The 20,015-nt window shown below is 31.8% G+C and overlaps 2 protein-coding genes across 15 annotated transcripts; one reads left to right on the plus strand and one right to left on the minus strand.

The window, feature by feature from the left end:
• Positions 1-10,928: 10,928 nt before the first annotated feature.
• Positions 10,929-12,930, minus strand: LOC145805385 (uncharacterized). The gene is made up of 2 exons (XM_082900507.1): positions 12,910-12,930; positions 10,929-11,279 (listed from the first exon to the last, which is right to left on the minus strand). The coding sequence occupies exons 1-2, from the start codon at positions 12,928-12,930 to the stop codon at positions 10,929-10,931; spliced, it is 372 nt and encodes a 123-aa protein (XP_082756633.1).
• A 996-nt stretch (positions 12,931-13,926) lies between these two features.
• Positions 13,927-19,788, plus strand: LOC114302268 (thymidylate kinase). Of its 14 annotated transcripts, XR_014348860.1 has the most exons (7): positions 13,972-14,385; positions 14,706-14,889; positions 15,230-15,782; positions 17,529-17,563; positions 17,975-18,124; positions 19,285-19,329; positions 19,566-19,788. XR_014348860.1 is itself a non-coding variant. In XM_082902231.1 (6 exons), exons 2-6 carry the CDS (start codon positions 15,447-15,449, stop codon positions 19,596-19,598), a joined length of 627 nt encoding a protein of 208 aa, XP_082758357.1. In that variant the 5' UTR covers positions 13,937-14,385; positions 15,230-15,446; the 3' UTR covers positions 19,599-19,788. The 14 variants fall into 14 exon arrangements, 8 of the variants coding, with proteins under 8 accessions (XP_082758357.1, XP_028103063.1, XP_082758358.1 ...); XM_082902231.1 differs by lacking the exon at positions 14,706-14,889 and having other exon boundaries at positions 13,937-14,385; positions 17,529-17,591; XM_028247262.2 differs by lacking the exon at positions 14,706-14,889 and having other exon boundaries at positions 13,937-14,385; positions 17,968-18,124.
• The last annotated feature ends 227 nt before the right edge of the window (positions 19,789-20,015 follow it).

The following is a 20,015-nucleotide window of genomic DNA, read 5'->3' on the forward strand; positions in this document are numbered from 1 at the left end:
TTATATGGTTGTCATCAACAATTTCTGTGAAATTTCGATTAATAATTTTAATTCCCAAGCAAAAAGCTTAATTTATACAAAAAAAATAAAAAATAATGTACAAAGATCAAAGTCTATCTTTAGAAGATGTTTGACGGTTACATGGCAAAAATGTCAAGGATTGGTTTTTGCAGGAAACTTCCAGTAAGTCATTTCTAAGGAGATTGGGAGCAATTTGTCAATTTTTACCTTCCTCAGTTAATTCTATTACTGATATAAGATGCTTTTGTATTGAGGTGAGGGGGTCATGGTCATTTCGCATTATTTTCTCTCGTCTAAGGAGATATTTATAATTTTTTAAGACTATAAAGACTAATTTATATTTTAAATAAACTCAATGAAGTGTATTTATAATTTATTTTAAAAATGTATATACAAATAGTATTTATTTTTAAACAAAAAATATTATTATTTTTTTATTTTTTGAAACCATTTGCTGCAAGTGGACATGTCCCTGTAAATGTCAGCCTCGGTGCATTGTATATTAATACTAGATGGAGTATTATATCAGGAGAGAAGGTCACTGTTGCCTTGAAAATTCTCTCCATATCTGAACTAACCATAAATTTATAATGGGAGAATTGATTTACAAGCAAGCCTTGACTTTCTCGGGCGTATGACCAATTTAAAAAATTGGGGCCGACAATCATACTTTTTAAAAATATATATTGATAAAATAGTAGTAATTTTTAATTTTTATTTTGACTTGTACCTGCACAAAATTTGGTTATATAAATAAAAACTAAAATTACTAATTTTTTCCTCATGGAAACCACTCCAAATATAAAGTGAGAAATCCAATTTTCAAATATTGCATTAATAACTAAATCAATTATAATTTATTTTTCACAATAATTATATTTGCTAAGCAATTTTATATGATTTTTATGATTGATATAAATCATAGTCATTGACATTAACATAAATCATAATTATTAAGATAAATTTTAAACATTTTTTATTGTAACATTACTATTTTATTCATACTTTTTCTTAACGTAATAGACTAAATTATAAAATTTAATCGACTTCAACTTAATTTTTTTTTTTTAAATTTCTCCATAGATAATTTTAACTGATATAGTCAAACAATATTCTATAAAACAATTCATGCATTTGGCAAACGACCATCTATTGCTTCTACATAATTCACCGATTCAATTGTTTAAAATAAACAAATAAATAATTCATAAACTTGATTTTTAAACTGCTAACACTACAATATAGTTTTGGTTTACTGAAATGAAATTGAATTGAATGAAATGGTTATTCTTTAGTCTCTTTATAAAATGACTATTCCCTCGTAATGGTGAATGATGATTTCTTTTATAATATTTTTTATTATTTTCAGTAAATCAAATGTAAAGATAAACATTATGATGGAATTATTTTATTTTATTTCATTTCATTTCAATCAATCAAAAATAACTTAAGATTGAAAATTATTTAGGTGTCCTATTTTTTAATTGAATTTGTCTTGTCTTGTCTTGTCTTGTCTCAGGCCAGCCCTAGCAACATTCGACAAAAGGGAAAATAATAATAATAATAATAATAATTACAAATATATTAAAAAAACCTTATATCTTCAATTATTAAAGTTCATAAAATTTTTAGAATTACACTAAAGACCTCCAATAATTGAAAGAGGCTCTGGCGTATATAATTAAATTAGTAGACTTTTTAGTCAATTTATATTTTTAAAATTTTTTGGTCATCTAGTCTAGTAGTAGGGGTGGGTATAAAGTTATTCGATTTGCGAAAACCGTCCAAACCGAACTGTTCACACCTATTTGGGTGGTTTTGCAGAATCGTTAGGGTCGGACACGGATTAGGATTTTCTTATTTTGCAGGTTACGGTGGGTCGCGGGCTTTACCCACACTTACACGCGCCTTTATACATTTTTAAAATAAAATTGGACCATCAAATTTTCTTATAACCTTTTTTGTAGAAGGAAAAGATAAAGTTGGTGGCATGTTTTTCTATCTCAGAATCCTTCTCAGCATTTGAGCTCTCTATTGTCTTTGAACAAAGCTTCAAGGTTTGTTTTACAAATTATTTTCTTTATTTTCTAAACCACAAAACAGGGATATAAAACTTTTTTTTCTCTTGAAGAAAATTCTTAGAAAGAGCACTGAGATTTTCTATGAAGATTGAAGATTAAATAAATTATATAAATTTCATTTTCTATGTAGTTTGAGAGTTTGCAAATGTTTTTATTTTATTTTATTTAATGGGTTTGGATGAAGTTTGACAATAATTTATTTTGGTTCCCAACTAGTTATTATTATTGCATTTTGATTTTTGGATGAATGTAAAAGTTAATGAATAATTATTTTTAAGTAAGTTTAGGATTTTGAATGATTTTACTTTAATTATATTGGTATTAGATAGTGAATGAATTTTTTCAATCTGCAAACCACCCACAACTGCTCGCACATCCACGAACCTTATATGCACAAACAGCAGCCCACACTGCGAGCAGTTGCAGGTTCAATTTTTCCAAACCGCAAACCTAACCATTAAAAACCGATCCCTGAGCATCCCTATCTAGTAGAATCTAAAATTAAAAATAAATAAATAAATAAATAAAATTTATATAAAAAAAGAAAAAAGTTAACTAAAATCCAAAAAATATTCAACAAAAAGTTACTAAAAAAATCAATCCCAAACACTCAAATAATATTGGCCATTTTTTCTATGGGTATTGCATAAAATTAAAATAAGTCTATTATGTGAAATTTCCGTAGTATCTAATGCCAATTAATTGAAAGTATAAGATGTTGAATTAAAGACTAGAATCTTATGGCCAAGTTGTTGTTGGTATTAGTTAGCAAATCTGTATATTTGTTCGCCTCTCGATATCAGTGATTTAATTCTGATTGAATTTGAACCTAATTTATCCAATAAGAAGAACCCATAGTCAAGAATAAATATTACAGAAATTTGTGGTGAGTTATATCTTTTGCCTCCAATAAATTCATAATGATTTTGGCATCAACTTCCACAATAATGTTTTTGAGCTCCTAGTTTAATGTCAATGCCTATAGCGATGCCAATGCATCTGCAAAAACTGGCTATTGTGATCCTTGATCAGTCCATTAGTGTGAAGTTCCATCCTTTATTAGTTATTGTTTTGAAGTTATTGGCCAAACGATTAATAAAGTCAGCAATTTTTCTGAATCGAGTTTGTGAAATTGAAGTGAGTGTTTGGGTCAAGGCCCAAATGCCCAATAGGGCTGAAACAATAGCAATGAAATACGTAATTTGGGCTTATTTGAAGTGGACTGAGGATGAATGGACCAGGGTGTTTGTGACTTTAGCCCAACAAAAGACCAATCGGCCCAAAATATCAACAACATCTTTTGGGGAATGAAATTAAACTCAACAACATAAAAAAAATTATTTCATAGCACATCTGGCAATGTTGCCAATAGATTTGAATAGTCTATTTATACGAATCTCACTTGAACTTCACATAAATGGACGACCTAATTTGTATGTGGCATGGGTATAGTAGCGATTTTATATTGGTGGAGGATTGGTTTTAGTAATAAAAAATTAAAATTAAAATTAAAAAAATTTACTTTACTTCTTTGTGTGTAGATTTGTAGTCAATTAATCTCAATGTTAGTGGTAAAAAAGGTAGTAATTCTTCGTCCATGGTGAAGCAAGAAATTTAACAAACTAAAAATCAAAAAATGAATTATCAATAACGTTTTTATAATTTTTAACCAATTTCTAACTTTTTAATTGCATTTCTAATTTAATCACATTAAATTTATATATATAACTAGGGGTCATGCTGTGATACACAGATATGTACCATATGAAAGTCATGATATTTATGAAGTTAATTATTCCGAATGTCATAACTAAATCATTTTCCCTTATTGTTTAATGACTTCCATTAATAAGGTTTAACCAATAACATATAATATAACAAAAAATGTCATTAAAATAAGTCAGTCTTCGTTTGGCATGCCAAACTTTTTAGTTTTTTGACTATTTTAGTTATAAAAAGACAAAATATACTTTTTAACCCAATAAGACAAAACATCACATCCAAACCATAATCATTTCATTTTTTCTCTCACAAAAAAAAAAAAAAAAACCAAAAAATTTATCCCAAAACTTTTCATTGAATGTAATAAAATAAAATAAAAATTAGCTCCACGTATATAACTTGACTTTTCATCTACTGGCTTTTTTCCCACCAAAACTTTTTTTTGAATTATTTGGAAAAACTATTAGGTATTTCTGGAATATCACGTGTTCATATTCTTTCATTAATTATCATTTATCATATCCCTTTATATTTCTCAATCACCCAACACCAAATCATAATACCCCACATTCTCTACCAATCATAATACCATAGAACACTACGTGACCATATTCTAGGCGTACCGAATAATCACCATTGCAATATATAAGAGTTTTATAGACAAAAATTTTTGGTCTCTAAAAGTGAAAATTTTGTTGCAAAAGACATTTATGACAAATTTTTATCGCCGTGATGATAGTCGCTAAAAGGTCATTCAAAAAGTCCAAAACAAAGCTTTTAGTGACAAAGTTTTGAAAATGTCACTAATAAATAAACTTAAAGGGACAAAACTATTTGGTCTCAAAATGGTTTATTTTTTAAGACAAAAAATTTGGTCTCAAAAAGATAATAATTCATCACTAATGTCCAATTATTGTTGCTAAAAATATAATGACGACACTTTTTGCAACAAAAATATTTATTTCCTAAAAAATAATTTTATCCCTAAATTTTGATTTTTAAAACTTTAATTTTTTTGTACTGCTCCCGAATTTTCTCACCAAAATTTTGTTCTCAATAACAATTTAAGGAGATGATTTTAATGTGCTTAATTTTCATTTGGCATCAATGAGAGTTCAAGATTTATTTATTTATTTATTAATTTTTAAAGTAATAAGCTCATAATGTCACCATATCATTTTATACAAGTTTATTTTATTTTTAATTTTTTTTTTGTGTGTCTTTTTGTGGTTATATAGCATTACTCATTGAAGAAACATTGGCAATTTAGAAATTTAATCAAAAGTAAATTGCATTAGTAGTTCCTATATATTTCAATTGGCTCAATTTTGTTATTAAATTTATCATTCCATCTCAATTTCATTCAATAGATTACAATTGTTAGATATTGATGTATTTTTTTTTTTATCATTAATAAAGAACTCTCTTTTGTTGATTTAAAAAAAAAAACTTCAATCAACTCAGTAGCCATTTTCTTTCAAATGTTCTAATCAATGTTATCAATTAAACTAAATTGATACAAAATTTTAAATTAAGAGTTAAAATCAAACTAATTAAAATTACATGAACCAAAATGATAAAAGCAACAAAATATAAGAAAAGTATTGTTAAGGCACGTGTTAAAAAAAAAATAGAAGTAATAAATGACTCTAACTACTTAAACTAGTATGGAAAATGTTGAACAAAACTATAAACAAATTTAATATTTTTCAGATAATTAATAAGACTCATATCTTATTTTATGTAGATAAAAATACCCCGGTCTTGGGAGACCAAATTGCATTTATCAAACAGTTCAAAACATTGTGCTGAAATAGTGAAAACTAATTTGTTCGGAGAAAAAAAAAAAACAGTGGAAGCTAATTAAACAAGGGTAAATTACACTTACACCACATATCACCTCCCGACGTTTAGAAAATTATACTGACCCCTGTTATTGTAATTATTTAGACAAAATTAACATTAATATCAAAAAGACATTGAATTCATACTCTATCTCTTTTCTTACTTTGCTTTATTTCTTTTTTTTTAAAATGTAATTTTCTAGGAGTAAGAATATAATTTCTATAACGTCAGAAAATTGGATGTAATCAGACCAAATCTCAGGGATGTCAGTGTAATTTACCCATAAAACAATAGACAATAAAGTACAAAGAGAATAGTATATCAATAGGTCGAAGCCATATTGTCACGACCCAAACCCGCCTCCATAGGTTTAGTATTGTAACTGGCCAGTAATCCGTAGATTACTGAAGACCTGTTAAACAGAAAACAAATTATTAGGAGCTAGCATAAGCAAATAATAAATATACAATGTTCATTGAGTTGTGCAAACTTATATGAGACAAAAAAAATTAAGCTTTGTTTTTATTTTTTTATTTTTTTTATATACATATATATCACATCATCATATATATTGACTAGACAAAAAGGGACTTATCCCTAAATACAGAATAAAACAAAACTTAAACTTTAATCACATGGCTTTGACCATTTGACATATCCGAAACCTCCACGGGAGGCACATAGGTTGGTTGACAGGACAAAGTCCAGGCAGAAGTTCTAGGCTTGGTCATGCGCCTGATCACATACATACATAAATAATACAGTGAATTGGAGCCCAGTGAATAATCTCGATGTAAAGAGGTTAAATAAATGAGATCCATAACTCAACAAAACAATATAACGTTCCTGACATAATTAAATCCTACTTCAGAAACATATAATAACTAATATGGATCATCAAATCTTTCCACAATTCGTAGTACCCAATTGCCTTATCAAAACGTTTCGGAATACCATATAGAACGTTCACGATGGAACGAAACATTCGGAACGCCCTCAGTGGGCAGCTTCAGACAAGACTCCCACATAGGACGACTTCATGCAAAACGCCCATATAGGACGACATTATACAAAACGTTCTTATTGGACGACTTATACGAACCGTCCACTTGGGATGACTTGGTACAAAACGTCCATATAGGACTTGCTTATGAGAAATGCCCACTTCAGCAACTTTATTCAAAATGTCTATAACGAGGCAGATATCATATAGATTGATACAATCGAAATCATGCGAAACGATCAATATAATCGAATCATGCAAAACGATCATAAAAGATCGGCATCATATATTATATCACAATGAGTCAATAACTTATACTGAACGTACATGATGAGTTGAATACTATACAGATATCATTGGGGATCAAAAGACATTTCCCAAGCTGTTATCATAGTTATCGTTTCAAAAGGAACTCATTATTTCTTAAACAAATTCCATTTTTGAAAAGCTTATCATATCCTACTCATTCATTCCTAACAAAACCTCATTTTCGAAGAAATATCGTATCGTACACGTTTTAGAGTTTCAAAGTATAACTTAACGGTTCCAAGGTTCTTGTTCACAAACTTATCGTATCAACATCTCATAAACATTTCATAACAAAACATAGGTGGCCCAAATTATCAAATAATATAGTTATTCTCAAAGTAATTCAGATACGAAAATATCTTTACAAAGAAATTACTCACAATGCTTGGTCAGATGATACTCCTCGTGCAAGCGACCTACACAAACACATAACATATAAGCATTGAAATGCAATATCACTTCCTTGATTCAACTTGGCTTCTCTTGTCTTTTTCTGTCTAAGTAATCCGAAGTTCTACTATATTTATTATTTCTTTATTCAAATGAATCGGGTTTTCATTTCATATATTCTTTCATTACTAAATCCTTCTTTTCCAAATGGATCGATTTCTAACTTGGCTTCTTAATCAATCATTATTAAATCAGTGATTTATTCATGCAAAGATTTCAAATATTTTTCCTTGATTTTCAAAACATGAAATTAAAGTTATAAAACTCTTAGAAGAATATTTGCATGTAATTTATGAAGCTTAATTTAACCATAATTTTCAAAATCAAGCCCAAAATAATTACTTTCTAATTTTACTTTCATAAACTTGATCTTAACTCCAACACATCATTTTCTTATCAATTTTCCTAGCAAATATTGCATGCATGTAATTCAAATAAACTAACTAATTTAATATATATTCCAACATATGGTTAAATCAAGTAAGACTCTTAAATTACATTCCATGCATGGATTAGGGATTTAAAATCAAGACCTCATTTATCTTCAAGATTAATTCTAGATTTCCTTCAAAACAAACCCAATTTGCCAATTGAAAGCTCAAAACTTCAATCAAATTGTAAAAACATAAAATATATAGTTAGAAGCTTCAACTTAAAAATCCATGAGGAAATTCTTTTGAAATCCTTAGGAGCCATAGAAACCATATAAGAAAATAAGTGTTTAAACAAGAATTTCATGAAATGAAACCATGCATGTCAAAATATTGAACAAAATTCTTCAAATCTACTATGCATGTACATAATATGAGTTCAATTCCTTATCTTGTTCATTTATATATTCTACATCATTTCACTCCATAAAAACACCAATTAAGCTTGATTCTTTCTTAATTACCTTAGAGGGTTGATTTGTGAATAGCAAGCCTAATTTCCCTTAATTCTTTTCTTTCTCCTTCTTGAATTCCCTCCCTAGAAGTCTCTCTCTCTCTCTCTCTCTCTCTCTCTCTCTCTCTCTCTCTCTCTCTCTCTCTCTCTCTCTCTCTCTCTACGTGTGGCTCAACAATGCCCACTACCTCTCATATTTCTTATTAAATGGGTGAGTAGAAAAAAAAGTCCTATTCTATATACTAAAGTAAAGTTTTAGCTAATTAATTACTTAAATTAAATCATAACAAATTTACTTTAATTAAATTAATTCTCAACATATTATGATCTCAATTACACTAAATTTAATTCTACTAATGTGAATTAGGCTCTAATTATCCATCTCTAAACTCAACACAAGTAATGAGTGCCAAACATGACTTTACGAATCAGACGAAATCAATTTTCGATTAAACTTTTCAAATGATTCTAAAAATTTTACTTAACATATCCATGTACTCCATTTCGGTTTCTGAACCCATTTCAGCCGTCAATATTAGTTTCAAATCGTATTCTCAATAGGTAATTTTCCAATTTGGACAGAAATACACAAATTAAATCATATAATCCGCAATTAACACATGGGTTGATCGCTTCATAAATAAATTTAATTCATAATAATCTTAATTCTCAATTTTCACAACCTAATTACCTCAAATTCGGACCTAATTAATCAAATTCAATTTTACTAAACTGAATCGAATATTTAATTAACTCCCATATGGTCTGGTACTCGAAATTAAAATAATTTAATTCACCAATTATACTCTCTTGAGCCATTTAGACTTCCAATTTATAATTCCAATATAAATTCTCGATAGAAACATATAGGAATTAATCTCCAAAATTTTCATAAATCTCATATTAAATCAGAATAATAGACAATTAAAATTTAACTCTCCTTAATTAATTAAATGCTAATTATTTTACGTAGTGGAGTCCATAGTTTTAAATATCGGCAGATACGTTACGTATCGGTTGATACGTATCGGAAAAATAGGACACCGTGACGGATACAGGCCGGTATACCGCAGAGATTGAAAATTGCAGGCATAAAGGCCGAGTCCCGGTACGTATCAGTTTATAACCGTTACACAAGCCGCGGCGGGCCGATACTCACAGGTTCAGACCGGTACGGGAAAGAAAAAGCTAAAAAACTTGTGAAACGATTTTTAAAATTTCAACGCCGTGACACATGATTCCCGATACGTACCGATCGATATTACCGATATCGATACTCTGCGATCGATACCGTTACGTTATCCGATACCGCGATTTAGAACTATGGTGGAGTCGTCACACATATGCAATGTAGTATAATAGCAGAATAATACTAGAGATCCCAAATATTTTACTAACATTTTTATCAAATTTAATAAAAATGTTAATAAAATATTTGAAATTCCTAACATTTTCCATAATAGAAATCTAAACAAACATTTGCTTAAACTTCCACGCAGACATCTACAAAACCTTAAAGACCAAAAACATAAAAAATGAAGGCGAGATATGCCCTAAAAGCCAAAGAAAAAAATAAATAAATAACAACACCACCACACACCAAACCTCCCAAAACCATCTTATTCTTCAAGCTAATAAAGAGAAAAGAAAAGTTGAAGCATAATATATATATATATATATATATATATATATATATATATATATAAAGTCTTGAGCGCATTGTTCTACATCATGACCTTTCTAACAAATGGAGCAGCATCAGAAGGCATTTCCTCTGATGTCCTGGTACCAAAATCAATGGAAAAAGTGAGATATTAAATGCCGCCATGAAATAAATGAAAACATAAAAACCATAGAAAAGGAAAAATGGTGGAACATATGAGGACAATGGTGATATGACGAGAAATGATATCCCATAGCTCAGAATCAGAAAGAATAGGGGAGCGTACAAGGAACACAAATGTTGTGACGAGACGACAAATATAATCGTCGTGATTGAAGCAAGAAAGCATACTGAGTTCAAGCAATACAAAATTATGAAGAAAGATCCGTATGTAATAAGTGGATTGAACTTAGATTTTTTTAACAAAACTCGATTGGAAGGATCCATGGTGGCGGTGGAATTGATGGTGGTGTTAGTGAATATGGTGGTGTTAATATAATTGATGTTATAAGTAGGAATGAAGTTGTTGCTGGTAGTGGTGGACATGATAGTGGCGTTAACATAGTTCTAAATATAGGCCGATACGCTACGTATCGGCCGATACGTATCTGAAAAATGGGGTACCGCGACGGATACAGGCCAGTATACCGCTGAGATTGAAAATCGCAGGAGTATCGGCCGAGTCCCGACACGTATTGGTCTGTAACCGTTACACAAGCCGTTACACAAGCCGTGACGGGCCGATACTCACCGGTTCGGACCGGTACGAAAAAAGAAAAAGTTGAAAAACCTGTGAAATGATTTTTAAAATTTCACCGCTGCGACACTTGATTCCTGATACGTACCGATCGATACTACCGATACCGATACTTCGCGATCGATACCGTTACGTTACCCGATACTGCAATTTAGAACCTTGGGCGTTAATGTGGTTTTCGTTGGTAGTAAGCTAATTATTGTTGCCCTCAATTCCTCCTACTCCACCTGGGGGGCTAAGTATAGCTTGGAAAGCAGCCATTGCAATTAGAATAGCTACAACTAGTATTGCATTCTGTGACTCCATTGTCAAATCTTTTCCTTCATAAAACTGTTTTCGGATAAAAACTTCAATAAACTTTTCTAGCAACATAAAAAATTCAACAAAACTATAATTCTCAAGAAATGATGTATTTTTTGAAGTTCCTGCATGGTCTAAAGCTTCCTTAATTTCTCTTTCGGTTGCAATGTCAAGTGTTGTTCGGCCCTCCGAATTCTTTGCATTTTTGTCCACAGTGACTATGTTAAGTAAAGATTTCACAATCTGTGTAAGAGAAATGTATATAAAATCATTAATTAATATAAAATTAGAATATGCAATGGAGAGATCACTGCATAACACATTTTTTGTAGCGATCCTGGTTTTGAGCCGTCTCTTTGTGGTGTTCCAGGCTCAGGTTAGTATGGTTTTGAACGGTGTTCCGTATCTTAGTTTCCTGTATTCCACTTATTTAGGTTATCGGGTTGTAGCGGTGTGTTTGGAACAAGTAATGTCTCATGTGTTTGTATCGGGTTATAGCGTATCTTTCATGTTTTGCCACTTCACTGACTATGTCGGGGATCGAGCTGCCCGGTCATCTCGTAGGGGTCCAGGGGGCAACGCTCCTTGGCGGGTTCGAGGGCAAAGCCCTAGCGGGGTTGAGGGGCAGCACCCCTGAACCAAAAAAGCAAAATGCATTCGAAGTTGCTTGTCTGCTCGAGCGGCCGTTTATGCGCTCGAGCAGAGAATATTTGGTTCCAGAAGTTTGACCTGTCTGCAAAAGTATTGGAAAGGTGTATTCGACGCTCGAGTGGGGCTTTTCATGCTCAAGCAGACCATGTTATATCAGTTCGTGAATTTGATATTTCAGATCACTTTTGTATATATCTCTCTCTCTCTAAAAACATTTCCTCTCTCTTCTCTGTACATTTCTCTACACAAACTAGATCAAAAATCTTGATTTCTCAAGATCCATTTGAGTTTTGCCATTACTTCTTCATCAAAGTGGGTTATCATCTCGAGGGTTTCGTTGTGTGCGGTGAAGATCGAGTTTAGGCATCGTTGATTTTGGGATTTCATCTCTATTCTTCTTCATACTTGAGGTAGAGATCTTCTTTGAGTTATATATATATTTTTGCAAGGTCTAGATGATTTTCAAAATCATCCTTTGATAGCTTTTGAAAATTGATTGTTGATTCAAGAAATTGAGCAATTTTGAAAGTGGGTTTGTCTCTTGTTATTTTAGAATGATCTTATGGGTCTTAATCTTTGTTGATTAAAGAAAAGATGATTTTAGAAAGTTTTCTCTCAAAAGATTTGGGTTGTATAGTTTTGGTGAGAAAACCTAGAAATTGAAAATCTTTAAAAGAGATTGAAAATCCATGAATGATATTGTTATATTCATTTTGTGTCAAAATAAATGGATGTTTGGAAAATTTCTTATTTATATTTATATAAATGATGAATTTCATGGAATATGAAAATTGTTGTTCATTTTGGAAATTATTGTTCAAAACATTGAAATAGTCTTGAAATGACTAATTGTTGAGGATACTTGAGAAAAGGGAATTGTGTTATTCCTTGGATGATGAATTAGAATAAAAGTATTTATATTCATCTTCTGAAATTGGCATATCAATTCATTTGATTACATTAAACTTTGAAAGTTGATTTGAAAACTTGTATTGAGAAAAGAATGTTGAGAAAGAAGTTTTCATGAAATGGTTTTGGGATAAATACATTGGTAAGTTTTGATAGGTGGTGTAGATGATATTGAATAAGTTGGCCTGCGAGTCCGGGGTGAAAGATTGAAAACCTAAGCGGATAGGTGTCGAACATTCCAGTTAATACCGGTAAAATTGACAATTTGGTAATACTTGTATAGTCTACTTACAGACACTAACCTAGGGATTACCAGAGTCCTATTTACAGCCATTGAAGTAAGTTGTTAAGTTTTGAACAATTAAAATTGCATGACATCATTGAGCATGATGGTTTTCAAAAGATAAAAATGTGATTTATCTTCAAAAAGAGCATAGCATGGCATGTGCATTTCATCTCTTGAGACTTATATAAAATGTATATACTTTGTTAAGAATTTCTTACTGGGCTTTATGCTCACCCTACGGGATTTTTGTGTAGGAAAAGATGTGGAAGTATGTGTGTTAGAAGTACAATGCTCTTATTTTGCGTGACTCTATTTTGTAAGCCAAGGGTTGCATTTTGTGTGGGTTTAAATAACCGTTTTGTGTAACCGAGCCTAAACCTTGGAAACTTGTAAACCCTTGGGGGTATGTATTTGTTTATTTATTTGGTTTTGGATTAAACGTATAATTGTATTGAGGAATTAATTGTACCATGTAATGCAAGTGTGGAGAATTATTTCTATTTTCCTTTAAGGAGCCATGATGGTTGTGCTATTATTTGAGCATAGGAAATTGGGGCGTTACATTTTTATAACTAGACATGGCATGGAAATAAGTGGCTCTAATGTTACATTTGTGTTTAATGATATAAAAATTAATAATATATATATATATATATATATTTATTTATGTAGATATGTATAACATCACTCATAATTATATAACATATTATAATTGAAAACAAAGCACATCGCTTTAATGTTACGTATACATTTTTGGCTTCTAATGTTGCAATGTTAGCCATAACAATAAAATTTTCTATGACATGTATATGTCATGTTATTAATATATTAACTATACACGACACACGTATGCCAATCGTAACCGTTAAAAATATTACACTTTTTTTGATACATAATTTATGTCATGAATGATATAATTGAAAAAAATAAGTGCCAAAATAAAATTTCTCATGCCAATTACCAAAAAAAATACAAAATACAAAATAAAAAAAATTCTGTCATGATTAGAAATTTCTTTTCCAAAATAAAAAATTCAAAATGCATGACCTCTTTCGCTTCTAATCAAAAGGAACGTAGAAGGCTAGCGTTACTCTCTCCCTTCTCTCTTTATTTCTCTCTCTGCTTCTTCTTGAATGTAGGACTATTTGATTAGGATCAGGAGATTATAAAATTCTAGGGTTTTACTCTTGTTTTGTGCACTTGATTTGGCTAATGTTCAATTTCCTTTAATCTTCATCCATCTAGGGCTTCGTTCTTCATCGAGAAGGGTTCTACATTTCTTAGAAAGGGGTTTTTTGTCTAGATTTTCACTCGAGATTCAAAAAAGGCGCAGGGAAGGGTTCGATGGAAGCAAATCTGCAGGAGCTCAGCCGCAATCTCTAGAGAGAGAGAGAGAGAGAGAGAGAGAGAGAGAGAGAGAGAGAGAGAAGCAAAACAGAGATACACTAAGCGAAGAAGGGTATTTGCCTGGTACACTGCTTCATTTGATCAAAAGCATCACTGGTAAGATGTTTTCTAAACCCATATATATATATAGTGAGAATTTTATCTAAAACCCCCAAATGTTTCGCCTCTTGATTCCATTGATTGATGTGTGAAAAATAAAAAACTGTTTGCTGTTTCAATTCTATACGATAATTATTTTTTGTACTGTGCATTTTAGGTGTTTGGTTCTTTGGATTTTGATTTTTTGTGTGGGTAGGGTGGTGGGTTGGTTTGTTTGTTGATCTTTGCTTGTCTTCAAGACTTCAAGTGAGTAAAAGACAAAAAGAAACATTGTACTCCCTAATATCAAAACTTCAATTTCAAAATCATGCACACAGGTTAGTTGACTTTGAATGGTGTAAGGTGTGAAGGCATGCTTGAAACTATTATGAACTCCCCCCACCCCCCCCTTGGGCTCTCTTTTATCTCCTTTAAGTAGTGGAAAACTAAATCCTTGTGCACGCACCAGAGATGGGATTACTGGCAGCAGATTTGGTATTATACCTTGAAATACCGCCAGAGGTAATTTGTTCTATTATCTTGTTTGTTGGTGAAATTAGGGTAGGATAACTTTAAGATCTCAACCATGTTGTGAAGCTTTGCAGTTTGATTTAAAAAGCCTGCTTTTTGGATGGCTTGAGGAAAAAATTGGACTGGGTTGTGAATTGATATGTTTTGGAAGCCACATCAATATAATTTTCCAAGGTGGAGTACACACAAAACTACTAGATTCAACCACCCCCCCCCCCCCCCCCCCCCCCGGGCAATCCAAAAAAAGACAAAAACAAACAGATAAATAAATAAAAACACAAATGAAGAAGAAAAATAAAAAATAAAAAACTTCTATTGGCTTCATATACAGGGAAGCTATGAAGCACGGGTACTTCAAAAATAGTGCCGTACACGCACCGGGTGCGGGTACGCGTACCGGTACGGCTGCACACGTACCGGGTACGCCTGCCTCTGTTGGGTACGGCATGGGTACACCTTTGGTGCGTTTTGGGTATGGCGGGGGCAGAAATCAAATTTTGTGAAGAATTGAGGGGTACCGGAGCAATATTAAGAGAAAAAAAAAAAAAATGTATATACGAATTTGCCCTAATCTCATCACCCTCGACTTCGACTTCTGCCCTAATCTCATCGAAGCAAAGAGGCAACTTCGACCATCACCTTCGTCTTCGACTTCGACCCAGAGATTCGACCATCACCCTCATCTTCGACTTCGACTTCGACTTCGACCATCACCCTCGTCTTCGACAGATTCGACCATCACCCTCGTCTTCGACTTCGACCAGAGATCGACTTCGACCCTCGTCTGCGACTTCGACCCTCGTCTGCGACTTCGACCCTCGTCTGCGACTTCGACCCTCGTCTGCGACTTCGACCTAGAGACTTCGACTTCGACCTTCAGAGAGGTATAATCTCTTCATCTTTATTTATTTTTTTTGTTTTTTTTTCTTGTTTCTTGTTTCTTCTTTATAATTTGATGTTGATATTGGGAACACAAAATAATCAAAAATTATAATCGACTTCGACCCTTTTTTTTTAGTTTTGATCTAATTTATTAACCCTCGTCTGTGTTCTAATTTTTTTTTCTCTAATTTATAATATGATGTTGAAGTTAATTAGATTAAAATTAATTTTTTTGATTATTAACATTATCTAACTTTTTTTTCTTCTTCGACCAAATTAATTTTTTTTTATTAACATTATCTAATTTGTCTTTTAGTTTTATAATTCTCTTTTTAGTTTTGATATTTAACTTCAATTTGTAGGTTGGATCTTTTAACCATAATTATAAAAAATAAATAATAAATAAAAAAAAAATTGGCGTACCGCAGCCGTACCCGTACCCGTACCCTACTTTTTTGAGATTTTGCCGTATCGACGTACCCGTACCGTACTTGTACCCGCACCCGTGCTTCATAGCTAGGAAGTCCTGGTCCAGAGTGTGATGATCCTTAATCAATTTATTGGTCATCATTCCTCATTCCATATGGTAAAATAAAGGATGACCATTGTCACGACCTAACCCCAGGGGTTTAGGGCTAGAATTGTAAATTACTAATTAATTCTGATCTAAGCAAATTAAATGGCGCAGACGGAGGCAGAATGGAAGTAAGAAAATAATTAAACAGAAAATTTACTTCGTTAATGATCGAAAATACATCTATGGGGCTTTTATTGTTTTATTATGCGGTGACAAAATTTTAGGGGGGAAAAAAAAAAGAAAGTGTAATAGGTCAGCATCAAATTCCGTGCGGGTCCCACTATATGAGGTTATAGTTCTTCTTTACCTTTCTTCACTTGAAAAGGGTAACAACTATAAGCACACAGTAGAGTAAGAAATATTATGCCAAGAATGTAGAGGGCACAAAATAATCATGGATAGTTATTTAAGTTAAATAAACATATTCATGGGTTTCAATTTAAGCAAATGGAGTTCGGAAAATAATTAATGTACGTGAAATCTAAATATAAGTTATAAAACATAACTTGTATAAAATAGATTATGGTAATTCAAAACATATGTAAAATATATTATGATAACTCAATCTATAATATATATAACTCAACTTAATATTAACCCCTTGCGTTCACTGCAACTCCCTCCTCACTCTTTCTTTTTATTTCTTGTTGTCTTTCTTCACTTTTGTTGCTACCCTCTCTATTTATACATGGGCTTAACCAATGGGGCTATTAACATGTTGCCACCCTTCATTATTGCTTTGGATATGTTTTGGATAAGCCTTGGCCTTATCCAAGATTCCAAGGCTTATCCAGGACATGAACCAAAATTTTTTTTTTTTTTTCTTTGACCCTATAAAATTATATTTACATTACCTTCCTCAATGGCTACATATGGTCATATATATATGGTGATATTAACTTAGTGTTAAAATTAATTAAACATTTGGGGTGTCACAACCATTGATTTAGCTGTTGAGATCATCTGTTTTAAGACTGATTTCAGCCTTATAACAAAGTATTAGTGAACTGAATGTCATGTTGAAAAACACTTGATTCGCCCATGAGTTGTTAAGTTTTTGTTGCATGATATGGTGTAAATGAAGAGAAACAGTTTATCAGTTTCCTGTGTGTATGTCCACCATTTAAAACTGCTGTCAGGGTAACTGAAAAGGTCAATTTGAAATTTCCAGAAAGCTGCTGAAAGAGGAGGCTATGGAGGTGAGAGGTATGAGCAGCTTGACGCCTCATGGAAGGCCATAGCTATGTTATTTCTATTTTTAATGCCAAAGGAAAATAGTCCGGTGTTGTTACTCTCACCAGAAAACTATTTTGTTTGACTCCTTATGATGCCATCCTGTGAGTGCCCCCTCAGATTTTATCATGATCTTTTTTGGTGACAAAACAAAATTGAAGAACAAAAATTTTAAACATTCGCAACAAAAAACTGCACCCAATTGATTAGTTCATAAGCTCATGCACTTACCACCCATACACAAAAGGAATCCCAAATGGAAACTTTTATTAAGTTACTCTTCATTTAAGGAAGTCTTAAAATTGTTGTATTTTGATTTCTATCCTTGAAATATTTTATTATTTGATCAATGTATAAAATAATGTATTTACTTTAAGTGTACAGTCTCAAAAGAAACTGTATGAGAAGCACCATAATACAGCAGATGGCCGCATTAGAATATGGCTTGGAATAAGGCAAATTATGAATTCTACTGATTGTTTACTAACTGAAACGAGGGACACTGCAAAAGAACTGAAAACTGGAATCCACATAGTAAGAAAATGCTCTCTTTCTCTCTCTTCATATGCATATAGATCAATGTTTTTTTAGATTTTGAATTCCATAGCCTGGTACTATACATATTAAAGCTTTCTTGGAATATAAATATACTCTTCAGTGCTATGTTTAAATGTCTGGCAGAACAGAAAGTGAAAATTGGATGTTACTATCCACAAACATCAACTTGGATTTAAGTGAAAATTTATATGTGGATGGTTAGATTGTAAGATATTTTTCTTTGAACTGAAACTATCCTCCTTGCAATAATGATGCCCACTGCAGGAAGTGTATTCTTAACCTCCTACTTCTTCCACAAAATCATGCCTAATGAAAAACCTAAAATAGAAAGAGATCAATTGAACACTAGTGAAATTTCAATACTGGCTGATCTAATACTGGCTGTTCATGTAGTTAGTTTTAGTTTTCATCATAATTTTGGTCATTGAAAACTGTTTGGATCTGATGGCCCAAAATGAATTTACATTTCAATACTTTTGTCATTGTTTCTTTGATAAGATAAAGTAAATGTTCACTCAAATTAAGGACCACAGGGCCGATAGGTAAACTATGATGGTGGTGATTGTCTAGCCTTTCATTTTCTGGGAGGAGAAAAAGTCTATACAAATTTTGAATTATTATTTTAACATACACCTAAACTGGATGTATATGTGCCCGTTGCCATATGTCAATCACTAGGTTATCCTACGAGTTGCCCCTTCAACAGTATTGTATGGTAATAGCATGCATTGATCTTTTTCACTTTTTGAGTTTGATATAGAATCATTTGAAGTTTAAGCAGTGCCTTGTGGAGTTTAAACAACTTTACTGGTATTATGACTTTCATGTTTAAAGTGTCGGATCAATTTACAAGATCTGCCACATTCTGCAATAACTGTTACATTTTTTTGGACTGTTTACTTTTCCACTCTCTTTCTGCCTTATTTTTTCTCTCAATCTGCCTTCTTCTATCAGTGGTTCTGCTTATTTCATTCCTCAATTTATTAGTTTTGTATATGTTGTCTTGGTAATTTTTTTTTATGACCATTTGTCTTGGTAAATTATTTATGCTCTTGTTTTCTTGTTAAATATTCATTAGCCTTTTTTTTTTTTTTTTTTTTTTTTTTTTCTCTTTCTTTTTTTCTCTTTCATGCTAGATGCTATGCTCGCTTGCATCCAAGGGCTGTGAACTGCCGGAAGAAGTATGTCCATAGCATCCGGCTTTTTACTCTGCTTTGCTCTGAATTACTTGTTAATTTAACTTTTCAATTCTTCAACTGTTATGTGTTTTGCCAAGTTTTAAATATTTTATTTATGATTCACAATGTAATATAGATTACTAAACACACCAAATTTGAGTTCTTATCTGAAGTAGTTCTCCTTGCAACACTTTTTTGTATTTGGTTTATTGGTTCTGATATCATATTCGGTATTGCAGCTTAGGCCCAGAAGAAGATCAAGTGAACACTAGTGCAATTTCTGCATCTAGAGGTGGATCTGGAGCGTCGAATTCTAAACAAAGCAAGTACAACCTTTTATTTCAGTAACCATCATCCCCATATTATGTTTTGTGATTCTCCTTGAAGCATTTTACTTGTAATTGGTACCGGATTGGATCTTGAATTTACCATATATCATGATGTTCCTCAATCTTTGATGAATTTGGCTGCATTTGTTTTTTAGAACCATTTTATTATGAGTTATGCTTTGTTCTGTGGTTAGCGTACAGTTTTGTGATACTGAATATGCAGAGGCACAAAATGACTTATTAATATGATGTTTAGAACCGTAGTTTTTGGATGGTTTGTAATGTACAGGCAATTTTTGGATGTTCGAAACTTATAAATAGTTTTTTTTTTTTTTGAAATAATATTTTGGTGGTTGATTG

The sequence above is a fragment of the Camellia sinensis genome, chromosome 13 (genome assembly GCF_055761805.1).
Source record: "Camellia sinensis isolate YWXY chromosome 13, ASM5576180v1, whole genome shotgun sequence".
In the NCBI taxonomy this organism is placed as follows: domain Eukaryota; kingdom Viridiplantae; phylum Streptophyta; class Magnoliopsida; order Ericales; family Theaceae; genus Camellia; species Camellia sinensis.